Source organism: Salminus brasiliensis, chromosome 9 (assembly GCF_030463535.1).
Source record: "Salminus brasiliensis chromosome 9, fSalBra1.hap2, whole genome shotgun sequence".
Classification (NCBI taxonomy): Eukaryota; Metazoa; Chordata; class Actinopteri; order Characiformes; family Bryconidae; genus Salminus; species Salminus brasiliensis.
In genome coordinates, this window is record NC_132886.1 from 13449049 (window position 1) to 13473913 (window position 24865).

General features: G+C 40.1%; 3 protein-coding genes across 3 annotated transcripts; 2 read left to right on the forward strand and 1 right to left on the reverse strand.

Moving 5' to 3' along the window:
• Positions 1–1900: 1900 nt before the first annotated feature.
• lrp10 (low density lipoprotein receptor-related protein 10) lies at positions 1901–11594 on the forward strand. The gene is made up of 10 exons (XM_072687496.1): positions 1901–1979; positions 2954–3100; positions 3600–3629; positions 4125–4260; positions 4856–5046; positions 5163–5617; positions 6522–6946; positions 8237–8431; positions 8553–8682; positions 9210–11594. The coding sequence occupies exons 2-10, from the start codon at positions 3052–3054 to the stop codon at positions 9825–9827; spliced, it is 2229 nt and encodes a 742-aa protein (XP_072543597.1). The 5' UTR covers positions 1901–1979; positions 2954–3051; the 3' UTR covers positions 9828–11594.
• Positions 11595–13394: 1800 nt separating this feature from the next.
• Positions 13395–19988, forward strand: LOC140562096 (ciliated left-right organizer metallopeptidase). The gene is made up of 14 exons (XM_072687498.1): positions 13395–13837; positions 14155–14248; positions 14439–14490; positions 14825–14974; positions 15602–15727; positions 15812–15902; positions 16065–16210; positions 16288–16471; positions 17336–17402; positions 17509–17605; positions 17689–17796; positions 18193–18321; positions 19204–19337; positions 19481–19988. The coding sequence occupies exons 1-14, from the start codon at positions 13396–13398 to the stop codon at positions 19713–19715; spliced, it is 2055 nt and encodes a 684-aa protein (XP_072543599.1). The 5' UTR covers position 13395; the 3' UTR covers positions 19716–19988.
• On the reverse strand, positions 19773–24632 carry LOC140562095 (E3 ubiquitin-protein ligase TRIM39-like). Its single transcript, XM_072687497.1, has 8 exons — positions 24558–24632; positions 23370–23959; positions 23147–23242; positions 22813–23046; positions 22566–22716; positions 21565–21591; positions 21337–21447; positions 19773–20722 (listed from the first exon to the last, which is right to left on the reverse strand). Exons 2-8 carry the CDS (start codon positions 23955–23957, stop codon positions 20202–20204), a joined length of 1728 nt encoding a protein of 575 aa, XP_072543598.1. The 5' UTR covers positions 23958–23959; positions 24558–24632; the 3' UTR covers positions 19773–20201.
• Positions 24633–24865: the final 233 nt, after the last annotated feature.

The following is a 24865-nucleotide window of genomic DNA, read 5'->3' on the forward strand; positions in this document are numbered from 1 at the left end:
CTTATATACACTTGAAAAATGACAAACACATTTAATTTGAGCAAGGCTGCACAAGCTCAAGGATCTGGAGACCCAGAGTTCAGTGAGCATTGCATAGGTGCAGGGGTCTGAGGACAGACAACATTGTTTTTGTTTATTTAGTCATTTGCACATATATTAAACCGTTTAGTTACTTCAAGGGTGTCCAAGGGCCAGTGTGTCTGCAGGTTTTTATTCCAAACAAGCTGGAGCTCACTTAATCCCGCACATTTAGCTGAGATTGGACACTCCTGATGGACCTCCAGTGGATTGTTTTGAGACTATGACCTTGATTAAAAGCAGTGCTTGAGTTCCAGTTTGCATTGCATATCTGCATTAATATGTATGTAATATTTCATTATATATGAATATATACATGGATATGCATTCTAATACAGATTATAATCAAAATAAAGTAGTATGGGATAGCCAATCACTAACTAATACAGGTTAAATGAAAAAAGGGTCCATCCCAAGTAAAACGTACTTTTGGTCATCTTCTCAGAGCAATGTCTTCTGTGAATTCTGACCATATTCAGAGTGACAGCTAACCAGGCCAAAGTACAGCCTCCTTACACTAGGGTTAGTTTTAACACAGTGTTACAATTAAAACCTCAGCAGGTAAACAATAGTTGAAACCCATGTCGTCTATATCCATTCATAAAAGATTTTTAGGCATAAATAAAACATTTAAAAAATGTATTGTGCTGATGCTTGTGGCCAAAATAGTGCTCCCATCTCAGTAATCATATTTATTTATATTTAGATATTTTATGTATTGAGCTGAGAAAGCTCATTTGGCTCAGGCAACACTGGAGGGGACTGAATGAACTGTGCTTGTACCAGTGAAGCGACTGTTTAAGGTTCTCCATCTGTTAGAATTAACCCTCTATGCAGTAAAAGTCACTGTGTTTGGACACACTTCACATTCTCACGAATCGTTGGAGCTAGAAACACAGTTAAATTCAATTCAATGTTATTTATACAGCACTTTTTACAACAAATGTTGGTCCAAGCCTATTTTGAGAAAACCAATGGCAAGAGTGGCACTACGGACACTACGGACAATAATGAAAATATTTCTTTTTAACTCACACATACACTCACATACAGATAAATATGTACATATGTATATATATATATATATATACACACACACACACAGACACGCACTATTTCATCTCTGTATATATATTTGTATATTTGTATTCTGTATTTTTTTTTGCTTATATTTCTATATTTTCATATTTTTATATTTTATTCTTTAACTTAAATGTAACTTATTCTATTTTTATTTTCTTCATTTTTATTTTATTTTTCTTTTGCACTTTTGCACTTTACTTCATTAAGTTAAGGTTTAGTTAAGTTTAAATGTAGATTTTTATTGTATAGCTTGATGTGAGCAGACTGTCATAAAAGCATTTCACTGCAAGTTATACTGTGTATGACTGTATGTGATGAATAAAATTTGATTTGATTTGATTTGATTTGGCAAGGACAAACTCCCTCGAGCAGAGAGGAAGAAACCTTGAGAGGAACCAAGACTCAAAGGAGGAACCCATCCTCCTCTGGTCGAAACCAGATAATAATAAAAACCAGGAATTAAAAACAACAATGAATCAAAATTGAATTAAAAAAATAAAAAGGTAAATGGGGGGTCAAGCCAAACAAGATGGAAATGTGAGTGAGATGAGATGAGCAGGACAGCGGGCAGCAGGTAGTGGAGAGTTTAATATAATTAATCGTGACTTAAATGACTTTTAAAATAATGTGGCGAAAACAAAGAGCCGGCTGTTCACGTTGCTCCCTCTGAAGCTAAGCTAGCTCTGCTCTCACACCCAGTCAATGCGCTTGCGCAATGACGTCACCAGGACGTCCGTGGGCGGCCGCTTGATCTCCAGCGGACTGACACGGAAGTGGCGGAGAGAGCGAATGTCAACAACAGAAAAGACGGAGGAAAGGTAGGAAAACGGACTTGTCTCCCACCACAGCACACGGGGACGAAATAATCATTGATGGGGTTGCCGAACGGAGAGGTAATCGGGGTACGGCTGAAGTGTCGGTGGCGGAAAAAGTGAAAAACGGGAGCAGCTGCTGGCTAGCGTTAGCTTAGCTCAGCTAACAAAGTCAGAGGAGTTTCCGAGAGAGCGCAGCTGAAAGCGAAACTTTCAGTGGGATTGTTATCGTTAAGATTATCTTTCAAGGGGGCTCCTCTCATAGACAAGGGCTTTAACTGTGTCTTGTCTAGGCTGTTTGATATTTGTCGAAGTGCCTTCGTGTCGGTTCACGGTTAATGTTGATGCGGTATCGAAACCAAACACGAGCCTGCGTCACTGCTGAGAGGAGAAACGGGGCGAGACGAGACGGGAAATCCTCTACAAGTGTTTTTGTGCGGCTATTTTTGAGCACTTTCTGTCATAATCTGCCTTCTCAATACTCCGTTTAGTTTCTGGAGTAGGCTTATGAGGTGACGGTAAGGTGGCTACAACAGCTCAGCAAGTTGCTCTGGTGGTTTAACGAGACTAACGTTATTTGTTTTTGTCTGGAGGTGCTCTGCAGAGCTCGGTTTCTTCATAGCTAGCTAGGTAACATTAACCACTAATCCAGCCTGACTATATGTCTAGTACAATTACAAGGTCCAGTACTCGCTTATGTCCCTAAAGTATCACTGAATGCATTAAAAATTGGCCTCTGAGTTTAACAGTTCGTTCCCCAACTAAATGTGAGGATTTAGTCAACTTAAGGGAGCAATTTATCATAGTAAGGACATGTTTTAAGTCTTTAAATATTATTATTTCTTATTATTATTTCTTCATGGTCTCCATACTTTGGCAACCCGTATACACCCACTGAATAACCCTGCTCTGTGAAATAACCCCTTTTCCTGTCAGTTTTCCACGTTTGATCCGTGTTATTTTGTGTTTCTCTTTTACAGCAAAGTTTGACGGCGGTGATGTCCTGTGCTGTGAGGAACTGATGGATTACTTGGTCTTATTATTTTAAATGACATTGTAGGTCTTTGTACAAAACAGCATGGCTGCCCCCTACAGCCTTTGCATCTGCAGTATTTTACTTTTGACAGGTGAGACTTCCTCTAAAGATGAGGCAACAACAGAATATGGTGTGATTTGCTTTGTTTGTAGTGCTAGTTAATGTGCGCAGGCTGTGCACAGTTTGCCTTTTCACATGTGAAGTTACATGTTAAATAGTTCCATTAAGTAGTAACGAGGTCAGGGTTAAATTTAGCCCATGTTGAATTTTCTTTATATTAATCTAAATGTGTAGGAGAATAACAAATAAATGTAAGGTTTACATGCAATGGCCAGTATAATATTTCAGATTAGATTTAGCCATCACTAAATAAATGCAAATACCAAGTGGGATAGCTGATATAGATATATAGTCTTAGACATGAACCAGTCATAACCACATAAGTACTTGTTCAGATGGAGCTGCTGCAGCTGATTCTTAATGGTCTGTTCATGTGGGATATTAGCCTAACTGCATTAGAGTGATGGCAATGGCCCTTCTGATTTCCAAGCTGACATTTGGACCATTTTCCTTTTATCTCCTTTTCACAGCCTGCAAACTGGAGCGGGCCTCCGGTTTAAGTGAGTGATAATTTTGTTGATTTGGGGGAAAAAAATATATATATTGAAAGGCTTTGAAGAACCTCTTAAATGTATTATATCTGCTGCTAAGCAGTATCTCTGTTTTCCCTTCTGATATACAAGAATTGGTTGGTCTGTGTGTGTAATAAGATCTAAGCCCTGTAATCATCCTCTTTCTATTTCTTTAATCATGTGATCCCTTTATCTCATGTGGGACTAGCTGACATTTAAATGGGTGTGGAACCTAAACACTGCCTTGGTGCAGTTTCTGTGCTTAAAGTTTTCCCTGTTCTCCACAACTCTTCATGTATAAATGCAAACAAGAAGTCATTGTGATCTCGTTTAGTTTGGTTACAGTTTTGCATACAGCATATGTTTTGTTATTTATTACTTTCTTTTATTGTAGTTATAAATGAAGTGTCCTATTGCAGAATTTGGAGGTATATAAAGGCTATTTTTGATACTTATAATCAGATGTTCCTCTTTTTCTTGCAGTGTATTGTGGGAAGTCTCCTAAGGTTCTACAGGACAGGCAAGGGGAAATTTATAGTTCAACCCTTCATGGCCCTCCTGGCCCAATTAACTGCAGCTGGACAATCACCTCAGCAGTAGGAGAGCGTGTAATTATCAGGTACTGTACCCTCATGCAGTAATCACAGAGCATGGAGTGTTTATGTCTTGTTCAAAAGGTGTGGTGGAATTAAAACCTTTTATACAAACAGAGATTGAGAAGAAATGAAGAAAATATGTATTACAGTAACAAGTTCTAAAACTGAAATGATTCAGGATATATAATAACATAGATTCTGCTAGTTTCAGTTGATGTGTTGTTAGTAGTACTGGAACCAATCCAATCTAGAGACATTCAAAGAGCCCAGAAGTTATAAAAGCTCTTAAAAATGGGCCTGTATTAAAATTTTCTTGTTATGAATCTGAGGTATGCCAAGAAAGTTGAAACTGACAAGGTGCTGTTATGAAATATCCACATTATGTGTGGTCAAGCAGTGATGTATAGAGATTATAGAGCTACTTAAAATAGTAGTTAGCCAGTGTTTATATGTTCAGGCAGTGATTAAATTAGTTACGCCATTTAAGAAGTGCTCTTATGTCTTATTACAGACATTTCCACTAAACCTGGTCATGTCTCTCTTATGTCACATTTAATGTGCATGCATCTATGCAAAACTCTGACTTCTCATCCCTGTCTTTTGTCTTGTCTTTTGAAGTTTCTCAGAGTTTACAGTGAGATGTGGGAGAGAATGGGTAAATTTGGCAACAGGAAGTGATGCTCCCATCTCACTCTGTGGTTACCAGCTGCCTAAGCCATTGGAGTTATATGGGGGAAACATTACAGTGACGCACCGCTACTACCCACACTTCTATTCTAGCGCAGGATTCCGCCTGGCATACATTAAAGGTAGATAGAGTGCTATGGCATTGTGCAGATATTGCTGTTCACAACCTGTCAAATTTTCTAATACTCATATACTAAACAGGAACATTAAAACCTCTGTCTCTTTTGTCTGTGTCCAGATTCTGGTCCCTGTTACCCAGGTGAGTTTGAATGCTACAGTGAACGGTGTCTTCCTGCATCCTGGCACTGTAATGGCCAAGTGGAGTGCCTCGGTGAAGGGGATGAACTTGGCTCTGATGAGGATGGCTGTGACCTCCACAACACCTCACCCTTCCTAACTCAGACCCCCACCGGTGCTGCCGTGGGCTCTCAAGCAGAGAAAGGCCGTCTGCCACACAGAGAACCTAACCTGCCCCCTGTTTCTCAAGGAGGGCCATGTGGAGGCCATCTTCAGGCATTTTATGGCTCTTTCGTGCCCCCTGTACGGACCGGAGCCCAAATGGAGTGCGTGTGGACAGTTGACCCACAGGACCCACGCCCCCTTAAGCTGGAGCTGCAGCAGCTAGAACTAGGGTCTGGAGATACCCTCATGATCACAGACCAGTCAAACGGGACCGGCAATGTCATTAAAATTGTGAGTGTGTTAGCCTGGTGAAAGTGTGTGAAATTTATCAAAGATGTAATGCATTTGCAGTTTTTTCCTTCCTCATTGTTTATTAAGTACACACATGTTGTACCCACAATTATTGGACATTTTTCCAGGTACAGTAGCCATATAGACTTGTCGTTGTCATGCAAAAACTTTACAGGAAAAAGAAAACCCTTCTTAACTTTTAATAGAAGTCAGTGGAGCATTTCTATTGGGTCATTTAGTTGATTTATGAAGTTTTGACTTAATGTAAATAATAACTGCCAGATTCATATTATTTCAGAAATGGAGATGGAGAGGTTTGTGCTATATGCTATTACTATATGTAATTAGTGACTGGAACCAGTGTGGCTGGGAATTTACTACACCTCAGTGTTATTGCGAGTTTGGGAGTAGTTACCTAAGCAGAAATGGTGAGAAAATGGCTGATGATTAAGTGCTAACACAAATGACACACAGAAAAGGATGAGCTGTAGTCTTTAACTACTTTTACACGCGCACAATAGTCTGACAAAGAACTTGTCCGAAAACCTGGACTAAGTCAAAACAGGCGCTTGCCTGATACTCTTATCCTAAATGACTTACATTTTTAATCATGTTCTAGGGGTAGGTAAATGCAGTCTTCTGAGTCTTGCCCATGGACTCTTGGTATAGTGTGGTGCACTTTCAGTTTATTGCCACCAGCAATAAACTAGGCTTTTGTGGTTCTGTGTTGCTATGTTGTAAAAGAGAGCAGACAAAAGGTGAGGCAACAAATAGGCTATAGTCAGTGCTTATATACCCATACAGTTGGTGAAACCCACAGTTGGAAGCCAAAGAAATACATAGTTTAGATGCATTTGTATCTTGCAGGAAACCTTTATCTGTCTCTCTTCTCTCTTTGTGGTAGATCACATATACGTCCAACTACAAAGCCGTGGAGGTGGAGTCCCAGACTGGCCTACTCTCTCTAACCTACCACACACCAGCTGGCTCTGAGGGCCGGGGGTTTAATGCCACTTATCGCATCGCTGACTATTGCCTGCCGTGGGAAGGTCTCTGTAAAGGGTCAGAGGGGGGCTGCTACACACAGAAGCAACGGTGTGATGGCCATTGGGACTGTGCAGAGACTGGCCTAGATGAGGAGGGCTGTGGCGGGTGCCCAGCTGGTCACTTCTCCTGTGGGGCAGTACAGAGAACAGGTCACGTCATCGGCCGGCCCTTCTGCTATTCCCTGACTGACAGGTGCAACTACCAGCTGAACTGTGCTGATGGCAGCGACGAGAGAGAATGCACTGTGTGCCAACCTGGGACCTTCCACTGTGACAGTGACCGGTAAGTGTAGGACTGTGATGTTTGTGCTGTTCTATTTTAATGTTGGATGTTTATACAAACCGTTATTGTGTGCCACACAGGTGAGTTTGATTTTTATGTAATATGGTAGAAGAACATTTAGTCAAAACAAGTAAGTTTAGACATGTTAACATATAGGACAAACAGTTCAAATGTTTTATTACAGTTCAGACAAATACAGATACATAAATTCTAAGCATGGGTGATGTACATTTTGTCAAACAGTTATTGTGTGCAGAATTATTGCAGTAATTGATAATATTATGATGAAAATTCAGTTATGAATCATAATGTTTTTAATTATAATGTAATTATCAACTAGACTAGCTTTTAATTATTCATTTTAGTTGCTGCTTAACTTTAATGCTTTACATTTTATTTATTCATTCATTCATTCATTTATTTATTTTCTCTGTTTTTAAGTTTGTCCCTGTTTGACCTATGTTTTTTTCTTATTTTTGCTGTTTGTATGGTTACAATATTGATATAAATATATATTTATATCAATATATAAATATATAAAATATATATTTATATGGGAAAAATATTGATATTAAATAAATGGTTGGTATATATTGTATGGTATAAATTCAGTTTTACTCTTAAATTCAACTATTATGATTGATCTTATTTATATATTATAAAACACTATAGATAGGGTCACCCTCAGTGTTAGTTCAAATACAGATTGAGTAAATGCTTAGTCATTAAAAAAGAACAACTGAATTCTGCAGAGAATGCTTGAAACACTGTCAAAATCCAGTGATTCTTTGCATCCCCTACCCCCACTGTTATAATTCAGCCAGGTTGCATTGCTTTTATGTCATTACTGATTATTAATAAGTTACTGATCATCAACAAGTTACTGAAGTCACAGATCATGAGAGATTAAACTTTGTTGATTAACCCATGATTTACGTGTGTCCCAAACCGTGGGGATGATCTCTATTTTATCTGACTGTATTTGTCAAAATGTACTATATAATCTTTCCAAGTGTAGTTCAGAGTACGAGCATAGCTAACAAGTAGATGGTCTGTTTGTATACTCTACAGTTATGTGCAATCGTTTCTATTGTACACATTTTACCTGAGTGATTGTGTAAAGGGAGTGGTTACATTAAGGCAGAGCAGTGATCAGTAATAATAATTAACAAAGTTCAGTGAGCACAGTTAAGACATTAGTGTAGTAACCTGAGCTTATTATTATGGGACACCAGAAGACATATTTGTGTGAATGTGAAACGTGAATCCCTGTGTGTTGTCCCTACCCAGGTGTGTGTTTGAGAGTTGGCGCTGTGATGGACAAGTGGACTGTAAAGATGGCACTGATGAGATGAACTGCACTGTGACCCTTCCTCGAAAGGTCATCACTGCAGCAACAGTGGGCAGCCTGGTGTGTGGCTTACTGCTGGTCATTGCTATGGGTTGCACCTGTAAGCTGTACTCACTTCGTACTCGTGAATACAGGTACGTTCGTCGCATACGTAGATTCATGAAAGATGAACATGTTTCTACAATGTTGGTATTTTAGGATCTAGCATTTATGGCTGTTTTAAGAACTGGGTTTGATGTTTCTCTTTTGCTCTAGCTTGTTTGCCCCAATCAGCCGCCAAGAAGCGGAGTTTATCCAGCAACAGGCCCCACCCTCCTATGGTCAGCTGATTGCTCAGGGAATCATTCCTCCAGTGGAGGACTTTCCTACTGAGAACCCTAATGAGGTAAAAGGAAAACTTGGGTTGTCTTTCTCAGTTTATGTTCTGGTTGTAGCACTGTCTTGGATGTGGCTGTAGGTAATGCAAAAGATTGTAGAGCATGTCTAAATGATACAGTAATAGTATATGAAATAATTCTGTCTATTTTCACTATGTGTCTTGATAGTTTAATGGCTCATTCATGGATAAGATTAAGCTAGTGGAAATTCCTTGCTGCTGCTGTTTCAAAGCTGCCCAAGTATCAGGTTTGGCTTTGGCCTCATCTGCAGATGCTTGGCATTCCTTTGGAATGAATGAATCCATTATTATCCTGAGGCAAAGCAAAGCCAGTAGCACAAGTTCTTACAATGCCCTGCAATGAGGAACAATAACAAGACTTGCTCTTTCGAGATTAACCATGAACTATTGTTTGCTTTTTGGTTTTTGAATTGCGTTTTTGTTTTTTTGTTTTTTTTGTTTTTTTATTTTAACCTGTGATTTGGAGTAGCTATTTGATCTTGTGTTTTCTGTTCCTCCCACCCCCTCTCGCTCAGCCCACCTCTCTGTCTCTGAGAGGAATACTTCAGCTCCTCAGACAGGACAACATTGCCTCTCCTCGGCGAAGGCGCAGGCCAAGATTCGTCCGTCGCGCGATTCGACGCTTGCGGCGGTGGGGCATAATTTCCAGGCCTCCGTCTAGGTCCACGCAGACCACCAGTTCCACTGCTCAACAGACAGAGGCTGCTCCTTCTGGCCAGGAGTCGAGTCAGTCAGGCCCTGGAGGCTCCTCGTCAGCCAGTGAAGCAGCCAGTCAACCCTTGCCTCAAAAATTGGGCTTGCCCCAACAGACAGAGCAGGAACAGCAAGCAGAGGCTCAGGCTCAGCCTCCCCCTCTTCCTTCTCCTCCACCTCCTCCCTCCATCCAGCCTGCTGACCTTCCAGAAAGACAGCAGCCCCTTCCTGTAGCCATTCCACCCAGCAGCCCCTCGCTGGCCTCTCTCTTCCATTCTCTGGGGCTGAGTATCTCCCTTTTTAGACCTACTTCCTCCCCGACCGCTCTTCCTCTCTCAGCCTCCCCATCTTTTTCCTCCTCTTCTTCAGACGACGAGGTGCTGCTGATCCCTCTTTCCGATGACACGACCTCTGAGGACGACGTGCCCATGCTGACCTGAGCTAAACCTGCTGCTTTCTCCCCGTCTTGCCAATCTCTGTTGCCTTTATCTGTTTTTTGTTTCCCCTGTCGCACACTTCATTTTTTCATGTTTTTCTTTCTCACCACTAAATTATGATCTAAGCAGCACGTAAGTGGCAAAATAGTCTGTGTAGTCTGTGCTGGCAAGGTGCCTTAACTCAAAGGAACGGATTCATTTTCCTGACTCAAGATTGAGAGTTGTATGAATGCGTCAGAGACTTCAGTGTGTATGAATGTATGGATGTATGCTTGTGTTGGACATGCACTTACTCAGAGATTGTGTGTGACGGAGGACCACTTTGCACAGAGATTCTTCCCTTGCCTATCTTAATGAAACTGTATTATGTCTTACCCTTCGCTAAGTATACAGCACCACGCTACACATATCCAGTCTGGCATCTTGGGGTTTATTTTTTTTTTACAGAACATTTCTTCTACAGGGTTAGCTTTTGTTAGATTGTGTATGTCACACAAAAACCTTCAATCTCCAAAATAACTTTACAGAAGAAGAAAAACCTTTCTTCAAAGGGTTCTTTGCGTGAAAAAACACTTTTGGTTGCCTAAAGAACATTTTTTAATGGAGATGTTTGAGTGTGAAGAACATTTCAATTGGCAAAGAACCTTTACATCAGGTAAAGGCTCTTTAAACCTTTGACAGGTTCTTCACACACCCACATCTTTATTACCAAAAAGGTTCTTCAGGAAACCAAAAGCAGATCCCCATCATTAAATCTGGACCTTGAATCCAGTTTCCAGTTCTAAATACGTTTTAGTAATCAGTTCACTTATTCAATCATAAAATTATCAATAATGAAAAAATTTATGGATTATAAAAAATGAACAGATTCAAGATCCGGATTTGAGGACCTCTGTTTTATGGCATAGAACCCTTTAAAGCATCTTTATTTTTAAGAGTGTAAGTGACAAGTGGCACAAGTGCTACAGGAGAGACAGGGTTTTTGCATGACAGTGTCTATGTATGTCTGTGTATAGGTGTTTGTGTACTTCACACTGCTACACATTTAGCTGTGTATATTCCTCAGAAGTGCCTTGGAATGAGCTTCCTGTAGATCACTAGACACCATGTGACGGTGTATGTACTTGCACATAAAAGGCCACACACACATGCACACCCTCGTGCACAGACGTTTACACTTTTGGTTTTTCAGTTCACCCAGACTATGTCTATGGTAGTGCATGGCAATAGTGGCAATAATTTTCCAAAGTGTGTGTGTGTGTGTGTGTGTGTGTGTGTGTGTGTGTGTACGTGTGCGTGCACCTGGTTGATTGTGTATAGTGCAGTATGTATGTGTGTGTGTGTTTGTGTGTGAAAGCAGTCACTCAGATGAGACAATCCCTCGGTGCCTGAGGCAGTTGTGCGCACCACCAAGCTGACCAACACCGTGGTTGCTCTGGTGATGACTTCTCTTTTGGTTTTAGCTTTTGGCTCAGTGAACAATGAATGATACATGTTAGTGCCATAAATATGATAAATATCACCCGATCTTGCCTGCTCTTACAGATATCTTTTCTTTTCTCTTGTTTTTCTGTTGCCCTGTCAATATTGTTTTTAATATTGAATGTATTTCAAATGCCTAGCTGTGTAATGTGTTTCTGGTCATTGGTGATTGCAATAGAACGACGTGTTTGGGAATGAAAAAGAAAGTGATTTTATTAGGAAGTGTTTCACTGTATATATGCTCAAAAAACTAGAAGATTCACAATGAATAAATGATTTGCACTTTTACTACCAGTGTTTTTATTTTTATTATTATTATTATTATTGTTGCATTTTCACTGCGTTCAGCTGAGCCTTCCCACTTGTTCCTGATGCTGGCTGAAGAGGTGTGAAGATAGACAGGTATTTACAGGGCAGTCAGTAAGACTGAAACTAGCGGAAAGGTGTTACATGGGTGACTGTAAACTTCAAAGCGTAAACTGTACACTTCAAAGGCTTCATTGTCCTGACAGTTTCATCTCTCACACCATGATAAACAGAAGTCCAGTGCAGACAGGTCTTTTAATCTAAAGAGAGAGGGATGGAAAGAAGAGGCTGTACATATGGTGAATGTTTCTTTTAAATTTCAGAGAAGGAGTCTTTGGAGTCATGAACTTCTGGAACAAGTAAGTAAAACCATTGGTTATTAGGACCTTTAATCTACTTCCACATCATTTTGCTGTCTTCCCACAATACAGTGTAGAGGAACAGCTTATGTAAGAGGAAGGGAACTTCTAGTGGGAGAAGTAGGTAGCTAGTTTCAGTGCGCTGTATTCTGCAGTAGCATAGACATTAATGCGATTAATTGTATGTTGTGTGGACTTACTGGTGTGGGGATGTCTTAATCTTAAACTTTTATACAACAGTTAAGAGTTAAAACTGAGTCGGGATCGTAGCATATAGTATATTTTACTGTTCGCATTAAAACGTTCCGCCAAAGTGTAGTTCCTCAACAAGCAGCTTGTTGCTGCATCACTGAAACGAACTCCATTCACTAATCGCAGCTTCTCACACAGACCAACACATTCAGCTCCGTCCCCCACTCACAGCTTTTATTATTAATAATGTAAATACTGTCTTAATCCTTTCTCTTTAGGTCGTCCTCGCTCAGGGCATGCTAGGTTATAGCAACGGCGTTCAGCGGAGTGATACAGTGCACAGCACGGTTAGAGCGCCTGCGTGGCCGGAACTAACTGTGTACGTGTGTATGGAGGTGTGTATGTGTGTAATATATGTACTGTGTGTGTGTGTGTGTATATATATATATATATATATATATATATATATATATATATATATATATATATATATATATATATAAGAAATAGCTTTAGACAGTCACAGTATATATTGGTTTGTTTTACATAAATTAATATGTACATGGTGTGTTTGTCATTTGCTCAGTGTCAGGATATTCATGCATTCAATAATATTAGTAATATTTCATTTAATAGTTGCTTGTGGTGAGGCTTAGATAGTCACAGTACAGCAGGATAGCACTTATATACAGACCTAAATATGCCAGATACACAGAAACAATGGGTATGGAACTCTTTACTCATATATCATTTGTGCAATGATATTAGACAAAAAGATAATCTGAGAAAATACAGAACTGTGCAGATGTTTTAGGCTCCTAAGCGCATATAAACAATTGATTTCTGCTGTTTCTACTAATAAAAAACATCATATCAAATTAAAACAAAGGGAAATACAATGAATTTTATTAAGAAAGTAGCTGAAGAACAAAGCTTGGATCCAGATTTCTCTTTGATGCCCTCAACTAGAGCATGGATTTGTTCAATTCTATCACCAGCTCTCCTGATTTACATCATTAAGCACTGATTTACCAAACCAGGTAAAAATAAGGGGAGGTTTGGAGATGTTTTAATGAACACAGTGATGTAAAAGCACTACATTTTGTATGCATGTATGCAATATAATATATAATATATCATCTGCTTGCTAAAATCTGGTACTTTAGTCTTTAGCTAAACTTTCTAGTCTTTCATGAACAGTTTAATGATGTGTACATTTCACAGGTTAACAGATGAAAGCTGTTCAACCCCCCATTTCTTCACCCCTGCTGCTGCTGCTCCTGCACTTGTGGCCTCTGTGTATTTGGGGAAGGTGTATCTTTGATCAGGTGCAAAGCTCTGTTAGAGTGGTGTCTTCACCCATCCTTCAGCCAAACCCTTATGATTGGCCCTTGAACGAAGCTATGGTCAAACAACAAGTGCCCGTTATTTCTGTTGGACGTGATGACTTGACTCTCCAGACCACCCAGAGATCCCAGGATGCCACGTCACGCCATCCTCAGTCACTTAGAATTAGAAGAATGGAAAAGGGCTGGATTAAAGCTCTTCAGCCACAGCCAATCAGAATCAAGACCTGGACTTCTAGAGAAAGCCCTGTTCTCTCACACTGGGAGAGAGAGAGAGTAGAAGCAGCAGTTAGTGAAGCAATTAGTACTGTGTCCAAACTTCTCTCAGGTGATGTGTGTGTGTGTGTGTGTGTGTGTGTGTGTGTGTGTGTGTGTGGATACTCTGTCATTCAAATGTTTAACCCTTAAATACAAGAATGCTTTATAAACACTATGTGCAAGAATAACCATAAAAATGGTTTAAAGGTAAATAAAAGTGCAGTAAAAGAAGGGAGAAGAATGTACGGGTTAGAGGTGGCTGATGTCTCTGTGACATTTCTCTGATGTTTTTATTTATCAAGCAAGTTATAAACCTTTAAACATAAGCCTGTATTAATATGATGAAAAGCATTTCCAGTTGCACTTAAATTCTTGATGTTTCCAAAGTAAGGAGGGTTCCTGACAGGCTACTTCTGAACAGAGACATCAACAAGTACTGCAGGTTCATCTGGAGGAACAGCAGCACTTATAACTACAACAGGTCGTTCTTCCTCTTAATTACTTACTGTAATTAACTTAATTAACTTTAAGTCACTGTTTGGCTGTTGATGAAACTCATCAAGGTCCCTGGACTGACTTTGGCTTCGTGTTTCATCATTTATTCTTTTCTAATGTTGTTCAACAACAAGATGAACAAATGTTGCTTACCCCAATGTCCAACTGATTCTCAGGTGTGGGAGAGCCAATGAAAAGTACAGAGCTGAGAGTTGTCTGGGCGTGACTGTAAGTCAACAATTCTCACAAATACTGTTCAGAAGTTTAGAATATTTTACCACACATGATTTATTTGTGTTACTATACAGTGTGAGTTCAAATATTATAACCTGATATAGACACCAGAAAGGTATAAAATGATTCATTTATTTCAGGTCATGCTACTCAAAATATTGTTTGAATGTTTTTAGCATAAATTAGGTCTTGATGGTAGCTAAATTTAGGATCCCCTGAACCTCTTTCATCATTATTTTGTTTTCATAATATGATAATGTCAGTTATTCGGGGCAAATATTGTCTAATATAAGCAAGTCTTGAGTCTTGGCTGCTGTTTTTTTGACAGATCCCAGATGACCATTTGAGTGGCTATATTGTCTATCCACATCCTGACCAGCCAAACTCTCAAGTACTAAAGCCAGACGGGCTTGGGGTCCCAGACACTGACTTCCTGCTCTACATGCACACTCAGAGCACTGCTAAATGTAGAGCTGATGTAAGCATTGCCTCTTTGTAGTAGAATGTTTCTGGAGATTTACGATTTATCATTTTTCCATTTCCAGCCATAACATTAACGCCACTGACACTGGCACTATAGTGGCATCATTTGTCAAAGGTTGGGATGTATTAGGCAGCAATTGTACAGTAAGCTTTTAAGGGTAAAAGTGGGAAAAATGTGCAAGCATAAGAATCTGAGCCACTTTGACAGGGGTCAGATTGTGATGGCTTGACGACTGGGTCAGAACACCTCCAAAACATCAGGCAGGTCTTGTGGGGGTTTTCTGGTATGCAGTAGTCAGTACCTACCAAAAGTGGTCAACCGGTGAACAAGTGACAGAGTCATGGGCATCTAAGGCTCATTGATGTGATCCATGGAGGCCTCACCTCACAACCTACAGGACTTAAAGGATCTGCTGCTTACGACTTGGAATATTTTGTAGATGGCACAAGGGGGACCTACTCAATATTAATGTTATGGCTGATTGATGTGTATATAGCTGTTCTAATAACAATCCAATATTCAAATATATCCCAATCCACTGGATCAGATTGGGACATTCCTAAAATATACAGTATCTGGTCAATTTTGGGTCAGTCCATTCTGTTGTAATGTCTCTCCAAGTCTAGTGTGCTGGCGTATTCTGTGCACTGTCAGACCGATGCAGATGGACGACCTATTGTGGGGGTCGTGGTCATTTGCAGAGAGTCACTGCGTGTGGACGGGTTCAGTCATGAACGCATGGTGCAGGTAACTGTAGTAAATAACTGCATAAAATGAAAGTGAATGAGTGTATTTTTTAGTTGTAAGTTTGCACTTTTTGCTGTTTGATAGACGGTGATCCACGAGTTGTTCCACATGTTGGGGTTCAGTAAAGATCTCTATGGCACGTGGAGAGACTGCTCTCTCTCCTCACAGAGTCAGTGTGAGTCAGTGTGGGACTTCTCTTTTACTAACACATTTTTAACTGAATATTACTGTAGGGGTAATTCTAGTAAATGTATTAGGGTGGATACTATGGTGTTACAGTAGTGTGTGCTGTGTGTAGTAGTAATTGTGTTGTGTGTGTGTGTGTGTGTGTATGTAGTAGGTGTGGGCTGCTCCTCCCGTGGTCATGTGACTAACACAGATGAGACAGGACAGATGAGGATCTACTCTCCGAATGTTATAAAAACTTTACATACACACCTCAACTCCACACACACTGAACTGGGAGCTCCGCTGGAGAACCAGGTACACACACAGGATAGAACATGCAATAAACAGAAATTTCCACTGTTTTGTGTGACTGTCAAATCTCTCTCTCACAGGATGTTGGTTCAGGTGGTGTTTCCTCTCACTGGGAGGCTCGCGTTCTGCAAGGTTCCATCATGATGGCCGCACTGGGAGAACCCTCTCTGTTTCAGATTGACCGGGTTACTCTCTCCGCCCTACAGGATACTGGCTGGTACACAGTCAACTTTAGTCAGGCCCAGAGTCTGCTGTGGGGAGAAGGTAAGACATCTATAGAGGATGCTCTAATATTAAGATCCTCCCCAGCAGTATGTACACAATTGAAAAGTGACATAGGGTGCTGAGCTTCTTCTATTTTTGTGTACAGTATATGGACAGAAGTATTGGGACAACTGCTCATTCATTGTTTCTTATGAAATCAAGGATATTTAAAAGTGTTTTTCTGCTTCTGTTGGAGTCTCAACTGTACAGGAAATGCTCTCTACTAGATTTAATTGCATTCAGCAACAAGAGTGTTAGTGAAGTCAGTATATTGGATAATCACCACCCCATCTCATTCCAAAAGTATTGGATGGAGCACCATCATTCCAGAGAACCCATGCCTGGCAATAGGCAGGGTTCCAATAGGCTCATGTTTATCTGTTCCAAAGAGTCCTATTCTATTGGCTATACACCTCTACAGGGACTAGGCAAGCTGTGTATGTGCTTTTGGATGCATTAATTGGATGGGGTGTCCACAAACTTTTAGAATTATTGCGTATCTAGATTTTCCAGACTTCTAGGCCTTGAATACCATTTTTGTTCATCAAGGAAATTATCCCTACCATTTTAAATCAGACTGTGATTGGTTAATTCCTCATTCAGTTCCTTATTATCTTGGTGGTTAATCTAATCTACAAGGCCTTCAGTCCTGCTTCTGAAGGCCTAACCAGTGGGAGTGCATGCTTAGCTATATCTAGCCACACACCACAGGTATAAAATACAATTTTAACAGTTTTTTTAACAGTAATTACACAGTTCAAATACAACAGACATGATAATTCTCAGAAATACATTGTTTTCTCAGTACAAGTTCTCAGTAAGCCTTCATAGGAAGTGTGTGTCTAAATGTTTGATTGAACATAGGTGAAGGTGATCTTTTTGGATCTCTCGCCACCTGCAACGAGTCCTCATCTTTCTTCTGCACAGGCAGGTATGTCATCATTTGTTAGCACTAATATATGAGTGTATCTAAAGAGAAATGATTGGATTATAATTTGTAGATGATTTGATATTTAATGACTTTTTCGTCGCATTAGCGGACTAGGCTGCCACTATCTTCATCTCCACAAGGGGGAGTGTCAGAGTGATGAGTATCTGGAGGGCTGTCGCATTTACAAACCTTTGGCCAACAGAGTATGTCTTCTTACCCTTGTGACTGTTTTTTTTTCTCATTTTATCTCCTATTCATTCCTCGTCACAATGCTGTCTTTGTTTAGAGTGAGTGTTGGAAAGAAGAAAATGAAAGAAAGAGTGAACTGGAGAACTGGAGTGGAGAGATCTATCACACAGATAGCCGCTGTTTTCTCTCCAGCCTCATCAGAGAGGTACAGAATGTCCTCTATGCAAATACACTTGTACTAATGATAACTCCTAATGGTCCCTGGCATGGATCCATGGTTCTGAAAAAAAAAAACTTGGACTGTTCTCAGAAAGTGATTAGGCGTAGTCCTGGACTATGAAGTATTTTTAAATGTAGAGATTTTCCAGTAACAGGAATATATATATATATGATACCTTGTATCAAAAAAGCCACATCATGTAAAGGTTATGAGTTCTTTACATTAAAGGTTTTATATATATATATATATATATATATATATATATATATATATATATATATATATATATATAACCATGACATGATGTGAAGGTTCCTCATTTACAAAAACACTGGAAATCTTGCTTTGCACTTTTCGGTCAACCCTTGTCCCGTTTTACAGGATCATTCCTCTCACAGTGTTTCTGTGGTAGGGCACTGTTATAGACACAGATGCACTGGCAGGAATATGTATCAGATCCAGGTTGGCGGTTCTGATTGGCTCGACTGTCCAGCAGGGAAAAGTATTGAGGTATGTTTGAAGAAAAAAACAAGCCAGACATAACCTCACAATTCACCATAAACGCATTTGTGTTTGGGGCTACACTATATAAAATAATTGCGCTACAGTATTCTTTGAGTGATACCATTGAAGACAAATCGTGCTTGTCATAGAGATGTGAGTGTGACAAACCTGTACATTCGTAAAGAACATTTATATGAATGGAACCAAAAATGGCTCATTGCTCAAAGAACCATTTGTAACACCATTATTTGGTAACTTAGTTTAAGTCAGGATAGTTTATTTTAATTCTGATGTACTTCATTTTGCCTGATCTGTATTCCATGGACTCATTGACTGCTCTAGCAGAGCATATTAGGTTATGGACCACATGCTTTCCAGATTAGGCAAAATCTTGGAACAGTGTTTCAGGAATGTATTCGGACCCAGCTGGCTCTCAGCAGTTTGCTCCAGTAACTTGGCCTAAACACTACCTCACTGAACTCCAAAGTAAAACCATACCACTCATTCATTTGTATTCAAACTGATGCCAATACACAAGAGATAAAAATGTTTTCATATTTTTTTAAAGCCCACTTTAGGTTTTTATTGGTAATTTCATTGGACAAATTTTTTACATTAACATTTGGCTCCTGCTTTTATCCAAAGCGGCTTACATTTAATTAACATTGTTTAGGTAGGCAAGTGTAGTGTTAAGAGGCTTGCCCAGGATACTTATTGTGTAGTGTGGTGTGCTGGCCTGGGCTGGTTGTCAAACCCCAGTCTGCCACAGCAAGAATGGTGTTGTTACCCATCACACCAACTGGTACAGGCAGCTGCATTGCACTACACCCTCCACTAGACTGCTGACTGTGACCCCTCTATCTTTGTTGCATTCTGTTTGGTGTGCAGGTGCTTGGTTATCGAGGTACAGTTTTCTGCCCAGACAGGAGATTTTGTCATCACCATAATGTCAACCCACCTGCCTCTACCCATAAACCCCTTCTTCCAGCTCAGCTTTCCACTGCAGCCACATTCAGCAAGAGGTGAGAAAGCATGAGAGGCTTTTCTTCAATACTGTGTCCATAAAGGAGCTCCATATTCCAGCTCTGGCCACTCAAAGATTTTAACTACAGTAATGATTCCATGGTTAACATGCATTCACATGAATTTTAATTCTCTCCTGCAGGAATCACACTCCGCAACCAATGATTTCTAACTCTAGCCTGAACTTTAAACCTGCCCTTCCCTTCTCCACATCTGCACTGAAGGCAGGGATGATTGTGGCATCAGTGTTGGTCATAGCTAATGTTCTGTTTTTATTAGCTGTTCTCATCATCATCTACAGAAAGTGCTGCTCAGCCAGAGTCAGAGTACATGCTTTCATAGAGACTCCTCATGTGCTGCAGTTACAAGCCACCTAATGTCTGTCCAAACCCTGCTGAAGGAACCAGAAAACAAAGACGATCAACAGAACAACAGACTTTTACTTATCTTTTAATACATTTGTTCAAGACTGTTTTTCTGAATTAAAAAAAGACATGATCAAGATCATTCATTCTAATTTAAGTAAATGTCCAGGGATTGGCCTGGGTTGGTAAGGAATGACCTGCAGCATCTGATGGAAAATAAAATAAAAATGCAGTCACACAAAATTTATTCAGGGTTTGAACTAAGAACTGTGTCAACCAACTGTGGTCTTGGTGAGTATGTACCTATATATAACAGGGTATAATATCTAAACATCTATCTACCTACATCACATCTATAAGTGTACAACTGTAGTATATAGTTATATAGACTTGTTCAGAGCTTCTCTGTGTTTTTGAATGTCTGTTCAGAAGTGAGACACCTGTCTGATCTTCCTGAACAGCATTGATAAATATAATCTGTATAGTGAGGCCTTTCAATCAACCAGAGATGATCAGAGGAGCAGAAGTTTCATAACCAGTGTTGAAGAATGGGTAGAGTTTCTCAGTGAAAGACTGACCAGTGAAAGAGTAGATAAGAGTCCTGGCCTCCACATCATAAAAGGAGACCAGACCCTCCTCATAATCAACAAACACCCCCACCTTCTGGAGCATCTTTCTCAAGGAGAGAGGAACTGAGGGTCCAGCAAAGGCCTCATACTCATTCTCATCCCACAGCCCCACAGTCCAGAATCCATTCTGTGGAGTCTGTGTAATCTCCTCTTTCCTGTTAATGGACTCTCTGACCACTCCTAATGTCCATTCAGTATTCCCCCTTACCTGCACCTCATAGTAAAATCTCCCTGAGGAGAATCCCTCCTTTCCCAGAACAGAGAAAGAATGGTCAAATCTCTTTGGGTTGTACGGACGATAATGATTTTTGTATCCATTTGTCACTTGTTTTCCATCTTCAGACAGGGTCAGATAGGGATGAGCTGTATCAGGATCCAGAGTCACGTCCACTGAGAGAAACACATAGTATGTGAAGTCAGTATGCAGGTCACAAATGAATTCTTTACCCAGCAGATTTGTATGGTCCTCTAACTACATGTTTTTTTATTGTTAAAGCATTTGATTTATTCATTGCTGTGAGGATGCAAAGGGTGTTTAAAAAATATAACCAAAATGTTTCTAAAATAAATCATCTGCTCCAGCTTTAAAACATGTAGCTAAGAATTGTGGCATGTAATATTTAATGTTAGTATTTCCTTCCGCCAAATTAAAGTTGCTTAAAAAGCAGCCCTGTTTGGGAAAACGCTGTGCTGCTGCGGCAAAATGACAGCTTGATTAGAACGGTTCTCCAATCAGCTCGCGTGACTGGACTAACTGTTGTATGAAGGGATTTAGAGAACTGTGAAAATTATTTATAATGAAATATTATTACCCTATACCTGCTTGTTGATCAGGATAAAAGTTTTAGAGACAGAAAAATTTTGCCTGAATGTGATACAATGAATAGTGCTCACTATAAGACATGAATGAACATGTAAAAAAAAAAAAAGGTCAAAGTTTATTCTAGTTTTACTTTATTTTATAAAGCATGTATTAGTGTAAATAAAATTCACAGAAGGTTTACCTGCATAGAACGAGATCCACATATTGCTCGGCATCAGGAAAATGAAAATGAATGTGAGAAATGGTAAAAGTGACAGTAGTAATATCCAGTTCTCCATAAGCCAGTTAACAGCTGCAATAAAAACAACCAAGACAAAAGAAACAATAGTCAATAGTTAATCATTTTAAACATCTTCAAAATGTAAATTGTTTATAATTATTGTAAATTCAGACATTAACATGTCAGTACCTCCTGCTTTCTGTTGACGTCTCAGTTCTACAAACACAGAGTAAAAAAAATATACCATGTAAGTTTTTGCCAATGATGGCAAGTAAAAAAGTTGATTAATTCTTATTGTACAATCTCCCAATGGTGAAACCACTCACTTCAACAGTCAAGAGCAAATCAAACTAAATGTTGAGGCTGAGTTTTAAATAAGACAGCATTTTCCAAAAAAAGCAGGATGAATATTTTCTAGGGTAGTTTAGGGTTGTTTTTGACTGCTTTATGTATCTTGTGGTCTGCACTTGGGCTGAACTTGCTAAGAAGGCCTGATCTGGCTATGTTGGCAGTTGTTTTAGAGGTTCTCCACTCCATGTAAATTATGTTGTGGACCATGGATCATCTGATTTCTAATTGGTTTGAGACTTTTAAAATCTATTTACAGACTCATATGCATCTCCAATCTTCTTTCTAGAGGCCTTAGATAGCTCTTAGATAGTTCTCATCATGGTGATACCACACACTTCAACAATCAAGAACAAACCAGACGAAATGTCTGAGCTTTAAATAATCTGCAGCTGTTTTGGTTCTTTTGCAGGTAAGACTGGGCAGTTCTCTTATATACACAGCTTGGTCCATAGGAAGTGAAGTTGGTAATGGTAATGATCTCTTCCTCACCCACACCTGTGAGTGCTGCCATGTTGCACCTTATTTTACCCACAGACTACTGATCTTGTAAATGAGATTTGCATGATGGGACATTATGTGTATATCGCTGCTGTCCAATGAAAAAACATGCATCTCCTTTTTTGACCGTTTGTAGTTGAACCCTGTAGCTGCTCTGTACACAGTGTCAATAATTTTGGATGAATTGATCAATAGAAATGCTCTAAATGACTTGGAATAAACTTTCATTTTACACTGACTTTCAAATTTTTGCCTTCTATTGTAAAGTTACCTTTTTGGAAATACATATTTTTCAATGGACAGCGACAACATGCTTTTGGTTACATTTGGAGCTCACTTACTTAATTTTTGAAGTTCTTTTTCAAATTCACTGTTTAGGGTTTTCTGAAGCTGTGAAAGATATGCCCTCAGAATCTCCACAGTGGAATGAGTTGTAAGGCTGATGTCAGTCCAGTTCTTGGTGTGTAGGGGGCTGCACTGGGATGAGTAAATCTACAGTCCAGGAGGAGAGAGGAGAGATCACTCAGCATGGGCAGTGTTGGTGTGTGATGTGCTGGATTACCACTGAGCACATAGAGGAACACTGACCTGTAGGAGGTGGAGGTGGTCCTCAGTGTATGAGAGCTGCTCCAGCTCAGTGTCTCTCCTCTTCAGCTCAGTGATTTCCTGCTCCAGCTCTTTAATGAGGTCTTCAGCCTGCCTCTCTGCTGCCTTCTGCCTCTCCTTCATCACCTCAAGCAGCTCAGCCTGGCTTCTCTCAATGGAGCGCAGCAGAGCGGTGAAGACCTCAACGCCACCTGCAGTTTCATCCTCTGTGTTTCTCTGATGAACAGGATTGAGTCACACAGCTATAATCTAAAGAAATTCAAAGTAAAACCAACAAGATAAACTAGTGTAACTTCATAGATGATCCAAGACTTACTTTGCAGAGCTCCAGAGATCGTTTGATTTCTTCAGTCTTCTCTAATCTGCCATGGATCATTTTCTGGACTTCTGTCTGGGTTTTCTTCATGTGAGCCTGTGGACAGGAATGATTTAACAGATATGTAAGCATTTATGAATGTCCAGAACGAAGGGCACTGAAATAAAGCTACTGAAAAGTAGCTGAGATGAACATTGAGCATTAAGACGACATTAGGTATTACCTTCATTTCACCACTCGCCTCCTCAACTGGAATGGTGTTGTGAATCTTGTGGTCAGTCACAGTGCAGACCAGGCACACACACATCTGGTCATCTCTGCAGAACAGCTCCAGGGGTCTCTCATGCTTCTGACATATGTAGTCCTCCAGGTTCCCCACAGGGTCGATGAGTGTGTGTTTTTTGAGAATTGGGACATGCTTATGAGGCTCTAGGTGAGTCTCACAGTAGGATGCTCCACAGTTAAGACACAACTTCACAGACGTCTTTTTGACACCAGTACAAGCATCGCATGTCACTTCCGTAAGGCTGTCGAGGTTTTTCTCTGCTGCTCTTTTTGCATTATGTTGGACTGATTTTCTGAACTGAGCAGCTGTTTCAGAGATGAAAGCGTTGACCGACAGATCCGGCCTGTTCTCAAAACTCTTGTTACATAGTGGACACTTCCAGCAGTCAGTGTTGTCCCAGTGTTCTGCAAGGCATTTTTTACAGAAGTTGTGTCCACATGGAGTAGAGACCGGTTCAGTGAACACGTCCAGACAGATACAACACAGCAACTGTTCTTCAGACAAGGTGCAGCTGGAAGAAGCCATGACTGGAAAGAAATAGTTTTTTTTTTTTTTCTTTTCAGATAATCTGTATTATCCCTACACGTCTGACACAATGATTATGAGGCAGTGTAAGATATTACTACTCACAATGTTGTTGTTTTTTTGCATGAAAATCTATTTTTTTAACAACAAAGAAATAACATTTTGAAGACCTCTGCCATTAACCCATCTGTGCAGTGGACAGTGGACACAGTGAGCACCCATGTCCAGAGGAGCTGGCAGGCATTGCTGCGGTGCCTGGGGTGCAGCTCGTGGGTGGGGGCTTGCTGGGCCCAGATGTCAAACCCACAAACCCTGTCTTCAGTAGCCTGGTGCTCTAACAGCTCTAGTCTCTAGTATTAGTGCTGAGATTCTGGCTAAGTTTGAGATTCTGGCTAAGTTTGAGATTCTGGCTAAGTTTGGCTAACTTTTACCAATTGGGCCTGTTCTCCTCAACCAAGAACCTAGTAGCTCTAACCTGCCACTGCCATTATTCTACCATTAAAGATTTACACCAAACAACACCAAAACAAGCAGCTATTATACTGTTAAATATACATAATCAAATACATATAATATTAATGGGTTATGGTCGTGAGCTACCTGAGAGCCGAGCAGTGGTAAATCCAGCAGTGTCGTCTGTTTCAGTTTCGTTTCTCTATAAATGCGCAACAGCGCCCCCTACTGTTCTGTTCCACCACAGACAAATACAAGACTGTGAATATGACCACAGACCCGACCTTTCCCAAACCGTTCCCTACTTACTAATACTCCACTAAAGAGTGGCCATAAGAAGACACGCTGAGCTGTGAAGGGTGCTGTCAATGATGTTGGAGAGTGTAAACCAGACCCAGAGAGAGAGAGAGAGAGAGAGAGAGAGAGAGGGAGGGAGAGGGGGGGGAGGGGGGAGG